Source organism: Stylophora pistillata, chromosome 4 (genome assembly GCF_964205215.1).
Source record: "Stylophora pistillata chromosome 4, jaStyPist1.2, whole genome shotgun sequence".
NCBI lineage: Eukaryota > Metazoa > Cnidaria > Anthozoa > Scleractinia > Pocilloporidae > Stylophora > Stylophora pistillata.
In genome coordinates, this window is record NC_142522.1 from 387684 (window position 1) to 411006 (window position 23323).

General features: G+C 40.1%; 1 protein-coding gene and 1 pseudogene across 1 annotated transcript; one reads left to right on the forward strand and one right to left on the reverse strand.

Annotated features, from left to right (window-relative positions):
• Window positions 1-1706: 1706 nt before the first annotated feature.
• LOC111325441 (leucine-rich repeat serine/threonine-protein kinase 1) lies at window positions 1707-23135 on the reverse strand. The gene is made up of 26 exons (XM_088757743.1): window positions 22912-23135; window positions 21558-22236; window positions 20960-21241; window positions 19696-19999; window positions 19219-19461; window positions 18820-19052; window positions 18369-18478; window positions 18083-18186; window positions 17827-17970; window positions 17577-17747; window positions 16816-17073; window positions 14722-14881; window positions 13842-14065; window positions 13616-13765; window positions 13257-13511; window positions 12871-13009; window positions 12145-12589; window positions 11355-11556; window positions 10642-10866; window positions 9972-10196; window positions 9689-9858; window positions 9191-9354; window positions 8797-9005; window positions 8453-8596; window positions 7837-8007; window positions 1707-3888 (listed from the first exon to the last, which is right to left on the reverse strand). The coding sequence occupies exons 1-26, from the start codon at window positions 22931-22933 to the stop codon at window positions 2272-2274; spliced, it is 7050 nt and encodes a 2349-aa protein (XP_088613869.1). The 5' UTR covers window positions 22934-23135; the 3' UTR covers window positions 1707-2271.
• LOC148731957 (uncharacterized) lies at window positions 5007-6415 on the forward strand (annotated as a pseudogene).
• Window positions 23136-23323: the final 188 nt, after the last annotated feature.

Genomic DNA, 23323 nt, shown 5'->3' on the forward strand with positions numbered 1-23323 from the left:
CAGCCTTTACTGGCATATACTTCGACGTTTTATTGCCGGTTAAGGATGAAATATTTTCCAGAGGCAATTCTATTCAGAATTGGCAATAAAATAGGCTTTTGTTAACTCATGCCAGTTTATTGTGGTCGGCCATGACCTTATTGTGTTGTTGTGATACAGCACAATTTATGACTTTTAACGTGAACTATTTTGGTGCTCAATTAAATTTACAAAATTCTTTCCTTGTTGATTTTTGGGGGGTTTACTATATTGCAATGCTATTTCTCCCTTGCACGACTACATTTCACCGGAAGATTAGATCATGACTTGTTGACTTTCGGGTGCCAGTTTTGAATATCTGTCTTTCTGTGTGTTTCAGTGAGGGACACAAGGTGAAAGCTTATGTCTGAGAGGCATTAAAAAATGAAAGCAGATGATGACCTTACAAATATGTTAGTCAACTATGAGACGTCAAATAGGTATATTGTAAGTTATTTGAATTGATATCAGACCAACAATACTCGTGAACAATATAATTTCGTGGTTATAGCCTACAGCCTCTGGTAAAACCAACTGCTCAGAGTTATTTTAAACACCGTGTAATGCCCGACTCATTAAAATGACCTCTCCTTTGTGTCACTGAAATCTGACTAAACAGGCCTTCACGTAATCTTCAAGAATAGCACACCCCTGCAAATCAAATCAAACAATTCTCAAAAAATCGCAAAATCGTTTAGAACTAAAACCGGCGTAGTTTTAACAAGGTCTCGGCACTTATGTACGTCTTAGACACTTGTTACTTAACTGTCAGCCAGCGAATTTAGTCTCACTATACGTCTGTCTTTTAGATCGGCCATCTTGATTTTTACCCTTCAGTCTCTGTTAGCTTTGTGTAACTAACGAGGCAGGAGAGCAGTTAAGAGCCTGGAGAATACTAGGTTTGCCTGTATCAAGTTACCATGAAAGTTTTGGCCGATTATCATGTGCTTTTCACGTGAAACCAAACGTTCAAGAGTAAATTTTGAGCTTGTTGGTCATCGTCTCAAATGTGCTGACGAAACACTAGCCCGTTGCCCTTTTGATGAGAAGACAAATTAGCGTGACCGATATTTTAAGTTCAAATACAAAAAAAATCACGAAATGAAGCCAAAAGGTATCCTTTTGGCTTCATTTCGTGATTTTTCTTTGTATCCTTTGTATCTTCTGTATATTTCTTTGTATCCTTTGTATATTTCGTGATTTTTCTTTGTATCCTTTTAATCCCTTTGCAATTTTATTGCTTTGTTTCTATATATATCTAGTTTCGAGGTCCTTTTTGAAAACCATATTTGTTATGAAAAAGTTTCCGCAATAAAGATGATTATTATTAAATATTACGTTACTCTAAAGATAAAATTTTTTTACAACAGTCTGAATGATCCAGACTAGTGAAGGTAGTCATCGAAGACTCAAATATTAGCTAGAAACCAAATTTCTCACAATTATAAATATGTGATTGTGCGGTAGATTCTCTGACACCTCGTCTTGTTTTAAAGCCACACACTGTAGCTACGCTAAGCGTCAACCAGTCACTAAACAAAGGCTAAAAATTTCAAAGAAATTATTCATTCAGTAAAGCTGTTCCAGAAATACCAAAACCGAATCAAATTAAACACTGAGTTTAAAATACAACTTGACCCAATCTCCCGCGCAACCTCGGAACGGCCAATAGAGCATGACATATCGGATCTTCAAAATTACTAGACCCTTTAATATTGCCGGACTAAATAAAATTAGCTTTTACAATCTCGTATATTCTGTACTATAAATCACACTAACCTTACATTAAATGAAATGAATGGCTCACAACTTAGAAATTACAATGCTAAGTAAAATGGGAATAAAAGCCAACCCTTTTGATTCTATTAAAGTCCTCGAAACGTAATAAAATACGTGACACTTTGTAATGTCCCTGACAACTTGTACGGCTGTAAACAGACAGAGATAAACGTTGTAGTGTATATACCTTAGGAATTAGTCGATAAAAAATCATAATTTTTCTCTTTTTAACGAGCTTCACCCAAGCTCTTTAGGTCTTGCAAAGCCTCTCATCTACTTCTTGTCATCATTACAACTGTAATACGTGTCATTTTCATCATAATTATGAACTAGGAACTATCAAGTGGTGTTGTCAAATCAGTCTCCTTAAAGCTTTTGCAGAAGGAAAGTAAAAATAGTACGATTACGATGAATAACCATTCAAAGAAACTCTCTTTCTAGATTTTAGGTAAACAGTTATCATAATAGCATTGTTTACTGAATCAAGGAGTTAAATTCCTCCAGGCGCGAGCTGAATTTTCTGAACTCTGCATCTCCCCACGCCTCCCACACGACTAACTGATAACGCTCCAAACCGCGATCTGCAGCATCAGCGCGCCCTCTCGGAGTTTCCAGCCGACGTAGACAGACCACCTTGTCTGTGCCACTGCTAACAATTTCATCCACTTGACCATTCTCGTAACCTAGAAGATTGTCGCTCTCGAGTTGAGCGAACACGTGACCCAATGGAACATCATTATTGACTGAGTTGACGTTCACTGTGAGTACGTCCCCAACTCCTCGTCCAATCCACAACGTGCCATTCACTAACAAAAGTGCTGTCACACGATTTATTGTGCCAGCAAGTATTCGTAGCCGAGGTCTCGCTGTCCACGGTTTACTAGGCGGTGATTTGCTGCCTTCATCTTTCTCCTGCCGCCGTTGAGATTTTCTCCTCGTTGAACTCATAAGCGAGGGAGCTCGAGAGGGTGAATTGAAAGGCTGTATTAACGAGGTCATAGAAGCACATGTAGGGGAAATTGATTTTTCAGCTTGACGAGTTTCTTCGCGATCAACGAGCTCAAATTCTGCACCTTCCCTTTCGTCGGCAGGTTCTCTAGTCACATTATCTGTCTCTTTTTCAACTTCAACATTGTTGTCTCCTGTCTGTTTCTGGATTTCAATTATAATTTCAGGCTTAGTTTTAACTGATAATGTATCCCTTGCGCCATGCTTGAAAGTAGCGTCACTGCTCGATTCTATTTCTTCCTTGCCATTGTTTTGATTAGTATCAAATGTCGCTGTTTTTTCGACTAAAATTGAAACATTTTCGGAAGTTACTGAAGCACAATCTTCGTCTGTTTGCAAATCTTCAGTTTGAGCGTAAGATTCCCGCGGGGTAGTGCCAGCCTGAATGGACACTGAGCTACTTCTCATTGTATTTTTGCTACGAGAGAGAGAAATTCCACTCTCGTCGGAATCGGCTTCCGCTGAATGGGACCGAAAACAGGATAATCTCTGCACCTGTTTCGAATCCATATTTCCAAAATTCTCATGAAGATCATTTCCTGTTGCGTTACGACCAAAGTCAGAATCACTTTGACGAGGAAGTGAATCATCTCTACCCACGGAATCTGTTCTCTCGCCTTCTTCATTCATACTACGAGCCATCGCTTCTTTAAACATCGATTCAGTGAAAGATGGCTCGTACATGTCTGGTGGGTCACTAACTGTTCTGTCCCGGCGAGAAGAGCGTTCATCATCACCTTTTCTTGAGGTGAAACGGCGGGATTCCATTATGTTTGTGTTTAAGACTTGTCCAACTGGATTGTTGACATCACAATCAAAAATATTAGTCAGCTGACGACTGTTCACTTCCCATTGTAAAATTTTCGATGACCTCCTGTCCGCACACCAAACACGGAGTCCGTCAGTTACCATGATCCGAACATGCGTCCTCTGCGTTTGGTACACAGCAATCTCGTCTAGAATGGCCAAGGTGTTGGTATCCACTATCACAATCTTGTTGCCGCATCCAACCCACAGTTCTTTATTATCGAAAACAAGAACCATACATTTGGCGGGCATACCAGACTGACCAAGGTTAACAACCTAGAAAATAAGCGACCACACCTCTGTATCAGTGCTGCCTGACTTATTTGTTCATAAAAATAACAACACATTTAAAACTAAATTTATAAGACATGTTTCGGTCGTTCAACGACCATCTTCAGATGAGAGTGGAACTGATTTGAAGTTACGTTTGAATTTATAATGTAGTACCAAACAAAAGCTATTGAAACTAACAGAATACCCAAAGGTAACAAAAGAGTGTGTAATATGACGTGTTAATTAGAACGAAAGAGTTAAATTAACGTGATATAATTGCTTGTTTAAAGAAGGTTGCTCCCAGAAAATATGTAGCGCTTCTTTTATCTTGACCTGAAATCTTGTGGTCGCATGATCTATAACTTTAAAACACTCAGCAGAGCAGGAATTGCGGCATGCTTGGGATTGTTGAAGATGTTGAAAGATATGTGAGGTCCTGTACCTGTCTAAGCATTCGCGAATGCGTGTCGAAAGGTGTCGGCTAGTTTCGCCGACATAGCAAGAATTACAGCTTGCACAGGTTAACTTGTAAACAACATTCGAACGAAGTTCGACAGGCATAGGGTCCTTCACACGAAACATGTTGCGGATCTTGAAGGAGGAAAAGGCTAACTTAACATCGAGATTGTTACAATGACGTTGAAGTAATTTACGTAATCTGTTTTGTGCTACAATAGAGAAGGGGCCGACATAAGGTAATTTGTAAAAATGTGTAGAATTGGGGGTAAGACTTGCAGGAATATTCGAAGAGATCTGAGTTTTGGTAATATACTGCCTAATGAATTTCTCAACAATATGACTTGGGAAAATGTTTTTACGAAAGATTACTAACAATTTCTTGATGTCCTCATGAAACCCTGCCCATGAGTTGTTGATCTTGTATGTTCTGTCAGCTAGTGTCCTGATTAAGCCGAGTTTGTAAGAGAAAGGGGTAAAACTAAAAGAAATAGTTAATAAACTAATTATTTAGTGCTATCAAGAAAGACCCCACCTTGTTAAGAGAAGGCAGGCTACAACGTTTCCTTTGGAAACTTCTAAAGATTGGCCATTTGGACCACACTGTTTCTGACAAAATCTATCCCTCTGGTTCCCAACCTGCTCGAATCTACGGCCTCCCCAAGATGCACAAGGCCCGGGATCCGAACTCAATACCTCCGTTCCGTCCTACAGTTTCTTCTGTTGGAACTTACAACTATGAGCTGGCTAAGTATTTATGCACTCTTTTGGAACCTTGTATTCCATCTGAACACTGTGCTTTAGACACTTTTACTTTTGTTCATGAAATCAATGAATTGCCATTATCGGGAAACTTCGTGGTTTCCTTTGATGTCGAAAGTTTGTTTACTAACATACCCTTAGAGGAGTGTGTCAACCTAGCGGTTGACTACATCTCCAAGGGAAACCCTGATCTCCAGTTAACGAAAACTGAACTCCGAAATCTTTTTAATTTTGCCACTGCTAAAACACATTTCTTGTTTAAGGGTTCGTTTTTCGATCAAACTGATGGGGCGGCAATGGGCTCTTCCCTTGCCCCGGTGTTGGCCAATCTTTTCATGGGCCACCATGAAAGGATTTGGCTGGAAAACTATAATGCCTCCAGTATTTTATTTTACCGACGCTAGGTTGACGATACTTTTTGTTTATTTGACACTGAACATGATACTACTTTGTTTTTTGACTACATCAACGACAGGCATTCTAACATACGTTTCACCATGGAAAAAGAGATGGATTAAAAAATCCCCTTTTTGGATGTTCTGATTGATAACAGTCAACCTCAATCTCCTATTACCTGGGTCTATCGTAAGAAAACTTTTACCGGTTTATTAACTAATTATTTTAGTTTTACCCCTTTCTCTTACAAACTCGGCTTAATCAGGACACTAGTTGACAGAACATACCAGATCAACAACACATGGGCAGGGTTTCATGAGGACATCAAGAAAATGTCAGTAATCTTACGTAAAAACCTTTTCCTAAGTCATATTGTTGAGAAAGTCATTAGGCAGTATATTACCAAAACTCAGATCTCTTTGAATATACCTGCTGGTCTTCCCCCCAATTCTACACATTTTTTCAAATTATCTTATGTCGGCCCCTCTGTTGTAGCACAAAACAGATTACGTAAATTACTTAAACGTTATTGTAACAATCTCGATGTTGAGCTAGCCTTTTCCTCCTTCAAGATCCGCAACACGTTTCGTGTGAAGGACACTATGCCTGTCGAACTTCGTTCGAATATTGTTTACAAGTTAACCTGTGCAAGCTGTAATTCTTGCTATGTCGGCGAAACTAGCCGACACCTTTCGACACGCATTCGCAAACACTTAGAAAGGGACAGGACCTCACATATCTTTCAACATCTTGAACAATCCCAAGCATGCCGCAATTCCTACTCTGCTGAATGTTTTAAGTTATAGATCATGCGACCACAAGATTTCAGGTCAAGATAAAAGCGCTACATATTTCCTGGGAGCAACCTTCTTTAAACAAGCAATTATATCACGTTAATTTAACTCTTTCGTTCTAATTAACACGTCGTATTACACACTCTTTTGTTACCTTCGGGTATTCTGTCAGTTTCAATAGCTTTTGTTTGGTACTACATTATAAATTGAAACGTAACTTCAAATCAGTTCTACTCTCAACTGAAGATGATCGTTGAACGACCGAAACATGTTTTATAAATTTAGTTTCAAATGTGTCGTTATTTTTACAAAAATTGCTGTCAGTCTGCTCCTTTCCAGACTTATTTGTTCCCTTTCTCGTTTTTGTCAGATAACTCCTACTTTGTTTTCCTTGCATTGGTTACCTGTCTGCTTCAGAATTGAATTTAAATTACTTATTTTAACATTCAAGGCTATCCACGGGCTGGCACCTCAGTACATTATGGTTCTCATTAACGTTAAGCAACATTTCGGACGTATGATCACGGTTACGATCTCAGTCTGAACTACAATTATTGCCAACCAGGACCATAACTAAGAAAACTTTAGGTGATAGATCATTCATGGCATCTGCTCCTAAACTTTGGAACAGATTGCCATCAAATATAAGAGCAGTAAATGATCTTAATTGTTTTAAAACACCTCTTAAAACACATCTCTTTAGACAGGCGTTTTCATGTTAGCTTTTATAGTTCGCTTTCATATTTTATTTAGATACAATGAAATATATGAAGTTCATATATTTTGAACTGCGGTATTAGATACGTATGATGCACGATCCTCGCAGTAGACAGCGCTATCTAAGCAATAGCGAAAATCAATCTACTGCGAGGATCGTGCATCATACGTATCTAATACCGCAGTTCAAAATATATGAACTTCATATATTTCATTGTATCTGATTTATCACTTTCACGGGTTTATTACGAATCAACTTAACGGCCTGCTCCCAGTTGGCTTGTTAGCTCAATTGGTAAAGCGCTGCACTAGTATCGCAAAGGTCAGTGGTTCGAATCCCGTACAGGCCTGATTTTTTTCACGTCTGATTTTCGCTATTGCTTAGATAACGCTATCTGCTGCGAGGATCGTGCATCATACATATTTTATTTAGTTAGTCAAATTGTATACATGATTCTTAGCCTTCTATAGTTCTTTTTCACATTTTATTTCGTTTAGTTTTATTGTATAGCGCATTAGATCATATCCACATGTATTTTGCGCTATATAAGTAATAAATTATTTATTATTATTAATTAATCACCAAAGAGTAACCCACAACATGTAAGTGCCAACAGAATGCTCCTCGGCTCTCGAATCAATGAACTTTGATCTAGTATAATCCTGTGTCACGGTGGGAACTTATACGTAATGCCATGTTGGCAATATAGCGTGCAATCGTTAACAACAAACTGTTTCGATCTCTCATTTTCACTAACATTTAGGTTAGTTTTTTCTCCTTTCTTACTTCCCGGAACTAAAACAAACGATAAAACAGGGAACAAACCTGAAAGTTAGACCACTTGTCGCTTTCTTTTTTCAAACGGGTATCTTCATCCTTCGTTTCTAGAGTGACATCAGCATGTGAAAATCTTCGTGCTAGTCTCGTTTTAGGAGTGAACACTATCAGGGTACCATTCGCAAGAGATGCAAAAACACTCCTAACTCTTGGGCCACCCTATCATTAAAAAAAAAGACAGAAACCTTATTTAGATGTAAAGTTCGAGATACTCTTGTCTTGGAAGTTAAAAAGCTAAATTGCAGTGTTTGTGCCTAGCTAAATTCCGTCTTAAAGTATCACTTTCCCATCCACCTCTAATCGGCGCTAGGACAGTTGAAGTTTAGCGATGTTACTTTCAGTTTTTTTTATTTCAGTTACGTTGTGTTTTAAACGCTACAAGTACACAACGAAGAAGCTCTCTCTGAAAGAGAAATTTATCCTTTGTGATCGGTCCTCAGTTTGAAATTCACTGAGGAAGGGTAAAAGTAAGGATAGTTCTTAGATAAACACATTGACAGTGGTTCCAAAATACAAATAAATCAATATAAAACCTAAAACCTCGGCAACTATATCAAACAGCTAATTAGTGAAATTGTTCCACAAATAAACATTGTAGCTATACCTCCTGCTCTGCCTTTTCAGGAGAGTCATCATCTGCAGGGACGTACTCCGTCAACAGCGCAAGAACCGGAGCCTTAGTGGTATACGACCACAGAGTTGAGGGATTACGCCATGACGTCCGTCCAAACACCTCTACAGTGCACCCCTACAAAAATAGTCCCTTCTCAGATTGACTCTTTTCTAGACATCACAAATAAACGATATGCAACCCCAGCACAATTTTTTTTTTATATTTAGTTTCGAAATTAATCCTATTCACACCTAAAGTGCTGCAACGAAGAAGCCTTTCTTTTCAGCTTGTTTGTGAGAAATGTATTTCTTGCCAAAATAACAAGATTTATTTACCTCTGTGCCAAGCCAAGTTCGATTATCAACTCTCGTCATGCAAAGCACTCTATGTCCGTCACAGTTTTGTCCTTGTGTGTGGAACACTCCTGTCTCACAGTTGATCAAACTGTAGTATCGATCATTTCGCTCACGACTCCAAATCAGAATAAAGCTCGAAGCAATCTCCGTTGAAGGACCATCCATGGCTGCAGGGACTTTGGGATTGCCTGCAAGAATGTACAGGTAACCCATAACAATTTAGCAGGTACATGGACAGGTACATGTAAAGTCTTACAGCGTCACCTTTTATGGATGGAGAAGACCCAAAATGAACCAAAGAGAAGACGCACACACACACATCCACGCGCACTGGTACTAACGGATCAAATAACAACAAGACGCCGAGTCTTACCAGACGCAACATTTGATAAGGCATAAATTGCTGTAACTTTCTCCAACAAGTTTTCATCAGTGGTTGGCAACAGTCGACACTGACATAGGAAAGCTGGATCTTCCATCTCTGTCAAAATCTCGCCTGCTGAAGGACGTCTCTCTGGTAACTGATGCCAGCATGACCTACAGGATGCAAAGCAAAATAATTTACGACGCCCCTTGCAAGATAAAGTAGGAATGAGTATTGAGTGTGACCTGAATTTAGCTAAGCATTGACTCACACGACCAAAACCCCTATTATAATTTTACAAGCATCATCATATGCAGAAAATGTATTTAACATCTTCCTGCGATGTGTAATTCAGTCAGTTTTACTTTCTCTTTTTCTTCCTTTCCCTGTAAGGCAACTTCGCGGTCTCAAAGAAGCCTAGCAATATCAATAACCTGAATGTTTCTGGACAATCTGACGGGGGTATTCAGAGCGTGAAACAGAGGTATATTACTAACAAATTCTTGCCTCATAAGCCGCTCTAGTCTTGGTAACTGTGAATCTAACTCAAGCTGAGGTGAAGGCCGCACCCCTCTCCGAATCGCTTTCTTGATGTCCACGACATTGCGATAATCACTAAAAGGACGACACCCTGTCAATAGCTCAAACAGAAAAATTGCAAAGGAGAAAATATCCACCTGGAACAAAAAAAGGGAAACATAATTAGTGCACTTTGACAGCTTTTACAAAAAAGGTAACAGAATATCGGTTAACCTCTCTACCGTTGTTACAAAGTCTGTGGTTTTATTACCTTTTCATCGTAACCGACTCCTGTACGAATTTCCGGAGCCTGATATCCTGGAGTCCCTTCCTCTCCGGCAACTCCTTGGGGTGTGGCGAAACACGAGATTCCGTAGTCAGATAGTTTGACGTTCAATAAAGCGGACTCTACCAAGGACCAAACTAAAACATTGTCGGCCTTAAGATCTCGATAGATAATGTCACAGTCATGGAGATACCAAAGGGCACTCACGATCTAAGGCGAAAAGAAGAGTTAGTAGTCTTAAAAGGTATTGCAAATGTGCTTTGTTTTCCTTTGGAGCTTTAGTGCGGAAGCAAAAGCAGAAGCAAGCCAGGACAACACCCGGATGCCTGTGAAGGAATTCTGACTTTCGAACTTGCTTTAGTTCAACTTTGTTTGTTTGTTTATTGGTTGTCGATCTGTTTCCCTGTCGACACCTTAAGGAAGGACGTAAGCAGTTAGAGCGGTAAACGCTTTCAAGTCACCGCGTACGTAAAAAAACTCTTGAGAAAGAAACGATCATGTGTCAACACCATCAGAATCCTACAGTTAAACAGCCACCATAAGATTTTTTGTGTAACTCTTCTTTGGAGGTACCTGAAGACACCTTCCCCTTCAAGAGTGATCCCCTAAGGCGTCGGTCATTTCTCTACAGCAGCTACATAGTCTTAACATGTACCTGAAAAGCAATGTTGTATGATAATTCACGCCCAAGAATTGCCTCCCTACTACTGGCCACTTGGCTGCCTTCGTTCTCTTGAGCTTCACGCTTGGTTGACAGCTCGTCAAGGACTGTAGCTAAACTACCATAAGGAGCGAGCTCTAAAACAAAGCATAACGGATGAAGGGAAACGGCAAGAAGTCTGACGACACACGGGTGGTTCAATCGGCAAAGGACTGCAACCTAAAAAACACCATCAAAAAGAAAATTCTTACTACAATTCCAAAATTATCAACAAGAGCAATTTTTTTAATTAAAGAACTAATTAAGAAAAGAAATTGGGCGGTTTGAAGTACATCTGAATATTCTCCAATCATATACCATTTGCAGCATATTTGGGAGATGTGGCTGGACTTAGTTTCTGATGAATAATGCCCATCTCTGTCAGTATTGTAACTTATTCATTACTAATGCTTTTTCCGTGGAGAGAGACTTAGGAAGAGGTGAGGTTCCTACCGTGTGTGTAATGTCAATTGAGGTTAGAACTAGAAGCAACAGCTGTAAGTAAGAAAAGCGACTGCTCGAACGTTTACTAGCAAATAAACGACCTGTTAGAGACGTGTGGTCCGTAATGTAAATGAAAAAGCTCTCGGAAGTGAAACGAAGGGGATTGGGGTAAGGAAGGGGAGTGTAAAGAGAAACAAGACACTGCTGATTACTTTTGTTATTACCTCTTGACGCAAGTCCCAGAAAGCTTTGACAACCTTAGTCCTTTCCAGTTCCTCCTCCATATCCCGTTCAATGTTGGCGGTGTACACATCTGATCTGCGCCCGCTGGAGCCCTCACTCAGATGGGACCTATAACAAGACCCACTTAAAGTCCTGGATCCAGGAGAAGGCCCAGTGTTCCCAAGTCCACTGTCCAAGAGTGAGCTGCACATCGAGAAAGAGTGAAATATACCCTACATGTTACGAGGAGCAATTTACCAATTCTAATGAATTGTATTTAAAAATATCTTTCTTTATTATATGGCTGTGTCTCACAAGGACTGGGAACTACCGAATTCCCGAATTTGATTGGCTCATATCAATATTGAAAGAGGTCTAGATTTTACCATCTAGACCGGCATCAAGACCGGTGTAGAAAAAAAAGGTACAAAGAATATAAAATATTGGCATATAAGACACAGCCATATAATAAACATCTTATTAACCGAGCTAGGTCGGTCTGTATGGGGGAATCTTGACCTCGGTCGCTAGTACAGACCTCACTGCGTTCAGTCTGTACTGTCGACCTCGGTCAAGATTCTCCCATACAGACCTCCCGCTCGGTTAATAAGAACTAAATAATATCTATCTAGCTCTTAAGCCAGTTCCAGGAGCCCAATCTATGATGTTTGAGCACCAATTATCTACAAAGTCCATACGACACGCATCCTACAGACGAACATGATCTATAATAATAAAAGACTCATGAAAAGAATACGACAAAAAAGTTACATTTACATTTCTGACATTTACCCAGTTTGGCCTGTAGAGTGGAACATTTTCACCGCCACAGTCTCGTTTCTATATGATCCACAATACACTTCACCAGAGCCACCACCGCCAATCTTTTGTGATTCTCGCGGGTCGAAATTGAATTGAGTTTCCTCCACAAGTAACTGCCGGGGTAGGTCCGCCATTAACAAATCTGGGATAAGAAGCGATATGGACACCACTCTATCGGGATGGGAAGGACAGCTAATGGTTGAAAAACGCATCGCGGTCGCTGCACATTCCGGCAGAGTGAAATTGTGTGGGCGAACAGTCTGCGACATATGAAAATTAGCAGGAAGAGTGGAGGGAAACTCCAAAGAAACTGAGCGTTTCTTTGAGTGGCGGTTAGTCATCCAGTTGATGCAAAGCGGACAGGGGATTAAACGACGGACCAATGGCAGCCCGTACATGTCGGTCTCGTCAAGACCTATAACAAATGATGTTAGAGGTGAGATATTGTAGGTATTTAACTATGGAGCGTTAACCAACCCAACACTCAGAGCAAACCAATCACAGCTACACTGATAACTTGGTGACGTTATTTTTCTCTTAGCTTGCCACGTAACGAGTTGGGTTTAAAATCTTTTCCGGATTGCTTCGTGGTTTTCTTTTGGTCTCTTTTTCAAATTACTCCAGTACCTATTCTAAAAAAAAGAGACCTATCTTCCACAGAGATTGTGTACAAATAACTTCGGTATTTTTATTTACCAGGATACCATTCCGAAATGAGAGCGTCAATCTGATCGACAATGAATCCTATAGCGGCAAAGTCTCGCTGTTCTGACCAAACAGTGATGGCAACACCATTGATTTCTTGAAAGAAGGCCTTTCCTTGATTCACAGGGATCTTGAAGTAGAAATTCAGCATCAAAAACACATACTAGCTTCACTAAACTTTAAGCATAAACAGCAATAAAAAGTGAAAAAAATATAGAAATATAGGATACTTTCAAGGGCAAACAACAACATTTTGTAACGTACTATCTTCGCGTGACCTGATTTTTTGATGACAATCAACGTTTCACAAAAGAGTCACAGAAAAGAAGAGTCAAGCACATTGCACAAGGGTCACGAAATACAAAAGAGTCACGCACCAATTCTTGGTATGATTCCACCCTGAAGTAACCTCCCTCGTACACGACACCAATCCCCTCTCGCCAGTAAACCAGAGAATAGCTTTCTTCCTTTATCTGCTCAATAGTCCGCCATCTTTGAACGGACACGATAAGCCTGGTAATGAGTCGGCTCCAGAATCCGCTCGGCGTGTAGGCCATCTGGTAATTCCTGCATACTGTGTTGATGTTTGAGTTGTCTAGTGAGCTACTGACACGACTACTGGGCACTCTACCCTGTTGATCAGTAGAATACAATAGTAAGTCAGAAGTATATCCGTACGTACTTTGACTCAATTTCAAGTACAGTGTAGTGTGGAACGTGGGGAATTCAGCCACACCTGTTCGCTTGAATTTCTTCCCTTGGCCATGTGCTTCTGGAGCTTATGAAGCTGTAGTCCTGGTTTCTCTTTTGGAAGCATTGAAGGAATTAAAAGCTGTTCGTCATTTAAAGAGAGGGCAATCTCGAAACGCTCCATTAGTTGCAGATACTGAAACAAGAAATAATTCAGTCCATCAATCGGTTGATCGGTTGGTCTTATACAAAACTATGGCTTTAAAGCTCACCTGTGATATAAAATTTTTGGGGAATTTTGGGTCTCTCAGCACCAACTGCAAATCCTTCTTCTTCATAACACCGTTGACAATAAAAGGATTTCTCTCTCGGACGGTGACAAGAGTTGCAATCAGATCACAGACCCAGGAAGGGTCGATAAAGTAAAGATGATTGAGGCCTCGTAGCTGATCATTGTAGTGAAGTAATATGCCATTCTCGTGTAAGAACCTGGTGGCTAGAACAAGATAAAGTACATCCAGGAAAAATTAGTTTTCTCTCAAACCCACAAGGCGTTCAGCTCACAAGTTATTGGTAGATACATAGATAGCATAGGGTAAACTGCGTTTGGATATTGCATCTCTTGCACGTCTGTTTCTGCAGGCGCGTAGCGTCCCCTACGCATATACGCACGTGCGTACTTGAAGCGACCAGAAAAATTTGAAAACAATGTTGTGTTTGCGCCAAGTTTGCTCAAAATAAGGGCAAGACGCTTTGTTCTTTGCTTGTATTCACACAACTATTTCAAACAAGAAATGAAGAACGCAGTATTTTTCGCTCAGTTTACTTAGGTTTCTAGATCATATGTACTTGTGCGTACTTGAAAAAATGACCACGCTACGCGCCTGTTCTGCTTTGTTATTTAAACACTGAGGCGTGAAACATGAGAGGTCTTAGGAAGGTCGCGAGAGGTTTCCGGTCATCGTCACAGTAACACTTACTCACTGCCACACTCTGTCACAAAAGTCATGCAGAAAAAACAAACAGACACATGTCGACTCATGACAACAAACCCGGGGTCTGAACAAAGAGAAAAAAAGCACCTTTGTTCTCACAGTCATCACTTGAGCAAGTGTCACTTGGCATCGTTTTCGATGACAGAGGCACACTTACCGAGTGTTAGCTCCTCGGTATCTAAGATGTCATTCTGTGGACTGCATTTGGCGAGTTGCAAGATTTCATCTTCCAAGAGCACAGGTGGTTCGCCTGTTGTTCTCCGGCGCTCAGCTTCTTGTATAACAGCCTGTTGGAGGTCGATGTAACTTTGTGGTACCTGGAGAGAATTTAAAGTGAAGAAAGAAAAAGGTAAGTCATATAGCTGACTGGCACTCTGATTTTTTTTCAAGCTATACGACGATGCATGCATAATGCAGGGTCCGAAATTGCGACTGACTGGTCGCCAATGCGACCAAAAATTAGGTGTTGGCGACCAGAATTTTAGAACTGGTCGCCAGCAGGCGATTAACCTTTTGTCCCCTCGGCATTTGAAATTCCAAAGTAAAAGGGCTTTTTTTTTTAAAGAAAACTTAAAGCTCCCGTGGATAATTGTAGTTAAACGAAGCGACGACTTTACGATCGCCATAGTTACCTGGCACCATATTGTTTCAGCGGCTTTTCCCAATACGGATATCGCGGACGAAAACGTGACGTGGCGAAATCGTGATGAGATCGAAAGCGTCGGCGGAATCACATGCGCTTAGTCTTTCATACTTTACTTACATACCTGTAAATTCCAGTTATGAAATACGAGTTGTGGTGTTGTCTTACCGAGTACTACATGTGCGAAAGATGGCTATCAGCTCTTTGCGATCATTTCGTGATTTGCTGCTGTCAGGAGACGAAACATCCGCTCTGACATTTTTCAGCGACTTAGATAAATATTCGATTTTATTATCCAACAACACCTAGACGAGTACAAATAACGCCATAGACGAGTACAAATATCACGCGGTATTTGTACTCGTCTATTGCAGAGTACCGGTTAAACAGGTTTTCTCGCATCGCGCGAGCGAAGAATTGGATTGTAGTTACGAAAAAAGAAACAAATGGCCGACAATTTGAATCATATTTCCGACGACGAAGAGTCAGAATGGCTGGCAAATATAGATCCAAGTTCATTGGATGAATCGAACGAAGAAAAACAGCTTGACGACCAGAAAATGTCTTCATTTAATGAAGAAAATTGAAACAGCAACACAACAACGCGCCAATTCTGTTCCGTTTCGCATACTTTTGTCACGCGAAATTCGCGAAAAATGAAATAATGAATTCCGCGAAATTCGCCCGCCCTGAAATAACAGTTTGGCGTGTTGGATAATAAATAACTTATTAGACGGTTTGTTGTGTAGTATCGCTGAGTATTTTTACTCGTTATTTGTATTTTGATTCGCCCTACGGGCTTGTCAAATACGGCACAACTCGTAAAAATACTCAGCGATACTACATAACAAAACGTCTAATAAGATATATGTATTTTAGCCAGTACAAAAAGAACAAAAGTGTCTCTATTATCTCAATATTTTTTATCGTGGCCATCGACTTAGGTGGGGACCGGTTCGAGCAATAAGAGTGTGAGGGCCTGGCACTAGCACATTGATCGTCTTTGCGTTTTCGTTCCGTTTCGGCGAAGCACTCTTAGTTGAATCTAGGTATAGAAAGAGGGTCCCCATATGTCTTATACACAGAACTTAACAGGGTACCAGCATAGTTCCAACTAAATGGAAATAATAAGAGAAAGATATCCGAAGCCTTCACAAGAACGTTCTTCGAACGGACAAACACGCTCATGAGATGTAGGACTCTGTTACCGTTACACGGCTTTTGTGAAGTATGTATATTGCGTTAAATGAAAACATTTTGTTGAAAGGTTAAATGTTGTGCCTTACTATAGATTAAGGTAAGTTATACCATGGGTTCCGGAGGGATTACGTTGTCTTTAGTTTGCGGCAAATTCAGCGGCGAAGTCGCGATCGTGGCGTGGCAAGCAAGAAACCAAAAAAACAAACACTTGTTTTTGGCGACCAAACCCGTCCATCTGGCGACCAAAATTTTTAGGTTAGTTGCCAGTTGGCTCCCTTAGGAAAAACTTAATTTCGGACCCTGTAATGAAACAAAAGAATGAACATTGCTAACGTTTTGTCTCTCTTATCGTAAATTCTGGGTGTTAAGAAAATCAAATGGGAAAGAAAAACAATGAAAACTAATAACCATTCGACCAATGATGTTTTCTCCGAGATCCTTGACTTTTAATGCCTTGCTGTAAATCATTTCTTTCAACTCCGGAATGTTCTCGCCAGTCGTCGGAGACACGATAATATTGCCGACAATCTTCGGAAATCCTTGGTTGTCCAAATACTTTATAGCGATGCTATGCTTCAGTGCATCCACGCGGGCTTGTCGATTCTTCTTTGGAAGCAAGTCGAGATGCGTTCCGACGATTAAGACTTCGGAAAACGGCGCGCGAGCCTGAAAGGAAACACAAGGGAAAAAATGAGACCAACCGTATACCATCTTGAATACCTTAGTTGTCACTTTGCAAAGGATACACCGCAATCATGGGGCATCTTAGAGCAATTTTCAATTGAGTGTGGAAAGTACTCTGGGATTCCGTTGGACTCGCCTCTCTTTGCTATTTGAATCGCCTTAAAACTCGTGCTACTCTAACAACCTACACGTTCAAACAAAAACCAATCGTTACTTGGTCACGCATCTGGTTCTTTTTTTTACTTGTTTTGAGGCCTTATGATATTTACTTTACACTGATTGATCGTTGTGGTTACTTTGGTTATCTTTTTACAGCACTCAATCGGAAAGCACCTTATGTAATTTACCCTGAACAGTGAATCGTTCCAATCCAGAGGTAGAAAAGAACATGTTCACAGGAAGACCAACTAATGCTACGTGCGTCGCTAACGAAGAATCGAGCCACGTTTGTTCAAGTAAAATGAACTGAAACATTAACTCATCACCTGTATGTTGAGAAGCCAGCGTCTCAGACTCTCCACTCCTTCTTCTCCATGTGTCACATTCCATACGGCCAAGTACAGAGTATTGGGCGACAGAAACATTTGATGAGCCGCGTAGTAAACATTTTGCCCCGCAAGATCCCAAGTGCTAAACGTTATTAATGGTGCGTCACTCTATTAAAGGAAAAAAGGTCAGGATATAAAGTATTCCTGTTCAACTTTTGATATTTTAAACTTTCATTCATTTACTAACCTGTGTTAAGAAGCGCTGTAATGAAAACCTTGAACTGGCCCCGATCTGAACCTGCCACTCATCAATCACAATCCCCACAGTGGACAGGTTTGGTGGTAGTTTTTGACCTTTTAGAGCAGCCAACAGAGTGGTCTTCCCTCGACCCTAAAAAAGGTACATGTAGTTGTAATCAATAGGGGTTGATCGCATTCCTTTAATATTTAACCCTGACCCTTGGCCATAATAATTCCTGACAAAGATGGATGATACTCCTTACCTGTAAACCTACCACCATTAGTTTCATGCGGTAATACGGTACAGACTTCCGAAGTGTTGCTCGTAAGTATGCCAGTGTATCTTTTGGTCGAACACCACTCTCTCCTGAAAAGAGAGACAAACGATATTTCTGGTTGAGTGTTCATTGACAGAAGATGGGAGAGAGGAAGAACAAGTTAAGACAATTTAGCTACCGTACTGTGAGTTGGTTCTTTTTCCCTCCTCCTCTCTCTCGCTACGCTATTGCGCGAAATTAACCTTTAGAGGAAGTAGCCAAGGTCACTTACCAGGTCTGACGTGTTTAGGAATGCCTGAAAGATTTAGTTTGTTCAATCGCAGCTGCCAGCAATCGCGTAAATTGCCAAGTTCTGGAGGAAGTGTGCGCAGTTCAAGGTTACTGCATGAAAATAAAGCGACAAAATCAATTACTTTAAAAACATGCTAGAAAATTCGAGTGAAAGTTAACAATCCTGCATTTCGAATCCGATTGCAGCTATCTTCTCATTGTTGAAAACGAGGTCATGGAGGGAGAAGCGAGCCAGTAACTGTAGCCGTTTTTTTCGCTCTTTAAGGAAAGGTTTCATTTAAGTTGCTGCTAGACGAGTAACACACCACTACACTCAAACCTTTACTAGATTATGAAGGGAAATATAAAGAAGGAAACAAAGGAATGGGTGAGGAAGAAAAAAAAGATCGTCACTTAGTACCGTCCTGAAACATAATCTTAACATTTCTTACTTGCTTAAGTCCAGTTCGATGAGGCTCATCAATCCGCAGATACTTATGGGTAAGGACTGTAAATTGTTGTCGTTTAAAAAAAGTGTCTCTAACGTGTGAGAAAATAGTGCCGTGGGGAATTCACAGTCAGTTTTTGTTTCTTGAGCATCATCTGAGCTGGAGGCTTTGAAACGTTGAAAACGCTTCAGCGTTGAAGAACCCGTCTGTGACTCGACAAGTGGTTTGGCGGATAGCTGTAAAAAGAGAAATAAAATTCATTCAATTATGACCGATCAGTCTAATTTAAGACAATGGATAGCAGCACACGGTAGGCTAGCTGGATCAAAGGTGCGCCATCTTCTAGATGTTTGTCACTCAGAAGAGAAAAACAATAAAGTTCACTTATTTTGGCCGTCTTACCTTGTTGAAAGAAAGGTTTAGCTTGTGCAAAGTGCTACCTGTCCAGAATTCTGGCCTTGGCAGCATTCGAATGCTATTGTGACTCATATCTAGATCTTGAAGTCCTGACAACTGACACAAGTTCCAAGAAATGGATCCCAGATGATTGCTTGATAGGTTAAGACGCTTCAGAGAGGTGTCCCATACCATTTCCATGTTACAGGAAAAACTAGTTAAATCATTGTGCGAAAGGTCAAGGATTTCCTTAGAATGAAAAAGACAAAAATCGTATTCAGTGACTCTACATATCAATTCGCAGAGAAATTCTACAAATCAATTCTCAAAGAGAACTTCTACCTATCAATTCTCAAAGAGAAATTCTACATATCATTTCTCAAAGAGAAATTCTACATATAAATTCTCAAACAGGAAAGAATATGGAATCAACTCTCAAACAGGAATAAATACGCAGTTTGACAGCTACGAAATTCACCTTACCAAGGGGCATTTCCAAGCCACCGGAAACTCTCGTAGATTATTGTTATCCAGATATAGCTTTGTAAGCCCAACAGCTCCCTGAATACCGCTGGGTAAACTTGTCAGCTGATTGAATGACAATGTTAGAACCTTCAGTGCCGTACAGCCCCATGTGTCACTATAAGTTTCCTCGCCCTCTTCCAGCTCGCCAAATAAAGAAGCGATGTTGTTCCGAGCGAGGTTTAGTTTCTTCAGTGTGGGTAATTGGAACAAAGAGACAGGGACGTACGTCAGCTTGTTATCAAAAGCTGATAGCCTTTGTATCCTGTTGGATAAAGTGAAAGTTATATCAAGTTTGCGTTCAATGAGCCATTTACACGTAAGAAGATGTGCCGTAATGGTTAGATCAAAAATCGGCTCCAGAAATGTGCCTCTTAGCACTACAAATATTTTAGGCTGACTCCGTGAGAAACGTGCTTTGTGCGACAGCGTAGCCAATAGATAAAATTTGCTCCCAGGATCTTGGAGGATCTACGCTCTATGTATCTGTTGGTGTGAGGGAAGATTTTTTTTTTCCAAGGTTAAATATGGTGACAAACGGCGTGAGAATTCGCGACATTTTAAACACTGAACATGTCCGCAGACATACTTGGATTTTACCGACAATAGCCAATTAATATGTGTAAGTTAGAAGGGTTCGTTAGAACTAATTATTATTCTTATTCGCGATGTTTTCCTGAGTTTCTTTTAAACGTCAGTTTTCTCATCTTACATCAGCGATCAAAGGGCATAATTCATTTGCTTGCCTCTCAAAATCGTAGTCCCCTTTCCTTCTTTATATCAGTCAGTGATTTTCTTACTGATGCTTAGTGTATAAGTCACGCAGAGCACGAATTAGATCCATGTCGACTGACAAAGAGTTCACGAATCCCGATTCCACGAAAAGAGAAATGTGATACTTTGGAACAACAAAAAAACATTCTGTCATTATCTTATAGCAACAAACTTGGAGACAGTCATTCCGGGAAAAATCCGTTTCTAGTAAAATAATCCCGTTGTGATCATATCTAAAGAAAGCGATAGATTTCATTCATTCTCATATCAGCAATGTAGACATGAAGATAAAGTTGGGAAGGTAAAATTAAGTTCCTTACAAGCTGGGGTCCTAGTTACAAATCCCACGGGGCACATGAACATGACGGTAGAAAACTTTTACCTTTCATGGATAAGGGGTTTTATTTTATAATTAACAAATACAATATTTACATACAGTATGAAGTTATACCTTGTGTAGCTGCTAATAACTTCTGGTAAAGATTCCAATTTATTTTTAGACACATCAAGCACCTCAAGGGCTGGTAGTATATTAAACAGCTCTTCTGGAAGCACATCAATGCAATTATCAGACAGGTCAATACTAACAAGTCTTGCAGACAAGTTAACAAACCAAGCTTTATGCAGAGCATACAAGTTTTTTTTACTCCAAGCAGCAGAAAACATTGTCACACTTGGATCAACTTCAAAAGAAAGTCTTGTCTTGTGTTTGTTCCTTGTTTCTTTGGTGTATCTGCAACATAATTAAAAATAGAAATGAAGTCATGAAACATCAAGTTTGCCATGTGATATGTTATTTATGAAAAAAATTCTTCTTAGAAAGTACCAAACCAAAATAAAAATAAAATTTTATAGGTATTATCTATGTCTGAGACTCATGCCTACACATGCAAGCTTTCCAAGTCTTTGTGTTAGACATAATGTTATTGTACATGTATGTTTAATTTATCTGCTATATCCAACTGCATGAGTCAGACAGTGATCGAAGTTTGTTTGTGTTGCCAATCAACCTAGTGAGTTAAATATTCCACATGACTTTAGTATCCTACCTCATTAGAGCATCTCCAATAATTTCCCAATACTTCTCTACAAGATCACAGGTCACTTTAGCCCCATTTTCAATAAGGTAATTAACAACAGCAGTCTGATGACCTTCGCATGCACCTTGAAGAGGACTTCCTGGTGATTCCCTTCCCAGGGAGTTTACCAATGTAGATGGTGGATTCACATCAACACCTTTCTTGATTAACAGTCTTGCCAGCTGGACGTGCCCAAGTCTGCATGCATCATAGAGTAGCAATGATCCATGTGAACGGAGAAGAATGGGCTGCTCAGATATTAAAAATTCCACTACATCATGTTTTCCATATTTACAGGCCAGCAAAATGGGCGACAACTGACCAAATGCTGGATCATGTACAAATGCACCCTCTTTCAACAAATATTTTGCAATATCTGCATGTCCCTTCATGCATGCAGCACATAAGGGAGTTCCAATTTCTTCAACAGCTCGATTGACATTGGCACCAAAAGCTACAAGTTGACGCACCACTTCCAAATGGCCATTCTCACAGGCAACATGTAGAAAATTTCTTGGCAAAGTTGAGTCACAAGCTACATCTCCTTCACAAATTAGCTCCTTTACTACATCTTGATTGTGGTAAATTGCTTGAAGTAGTGTGTCTAGATTACCTGTTGTGCAGGCTTCAAACAACTTTTTGCCAACACCTGGAAACAGAAATTATAAATCTGAGGAGGATAACTATTGTTTTATGCCTACAGTCTCGAAAGCACTTGTATGCCCCTGTTACATTTACATTGGCCCAATTTAATAGTGCCATGATAGGTGCTACTTATCTCTGGCTGTAACTAAAAGGAAGATGTCCTTATTGTAGCTGGTGGACTTTTTGGGATGGATGAGGGGACAATTCTAATGTCCTCCACTCCCCTCTCCCCCCCCCCCCCCATTGCTCTTATAACAAAATTAATACTGAGCAGCACTATTTTACATGATACATAAATAGAAATTTTACCAAGTGCGTGCCGTATTTGAAAGGTCTAAATATAAAAAAAAACAGCACAGCTAATGCATAATTCAATTGATGGTCCGTGAATTCATTGTACATATACGCGATAACTGTTATCAAAACGAAACTTCGGTCAAAACTTAACGGAACGATTTCCTACAACCCCGGCTAGTCGCCATTGTATTCTATAATTCAAGAGCTGTTTGTGTAATGACAGAAGTATGGGGTAAAAGGAATTCTTGTCATAAAGGGACTAATTTACTCTTTAATTTGAGGAGACTCGAAATCTGGTGTACCGACAAATAAAAAAGAGCGCTTCACGGAAAAAAATTCAATGCGTTGTCATCACGCACTGACTGAGGCACAAATCACTTACTGTCACTTGGATGATTTTCCATATTGCTTCTAGTTGAATCGATCACAAACTACACAAATATATGTAACCAGTTCCAGTTGAGTGTCGGGAAACAAACATGAAACTAACTTTCAAGTTTACTGAAACAGACGAAGCACTTCGCTTCAAGATCAAAAGCTGGACACATAGGACAATCAAAGATCAGATCCCAAGAAAATCATCAACACGCGAAGGACGTCAAAAACAGCTGTAATGAAGACTTTCAGCATCATATATATTACGTGTCTAGTCACGTTTCCGCATTCTATGTCAAAAATATGTTTACCTTTACTCATAGCGTATTAATCTATGCACATCTTCCAAGAATCTTATTTTTCTGTCTGGGCATAGCTTTGGCCTTAAAATGGGAAGACCAGCCTCGACTCATCGGCCC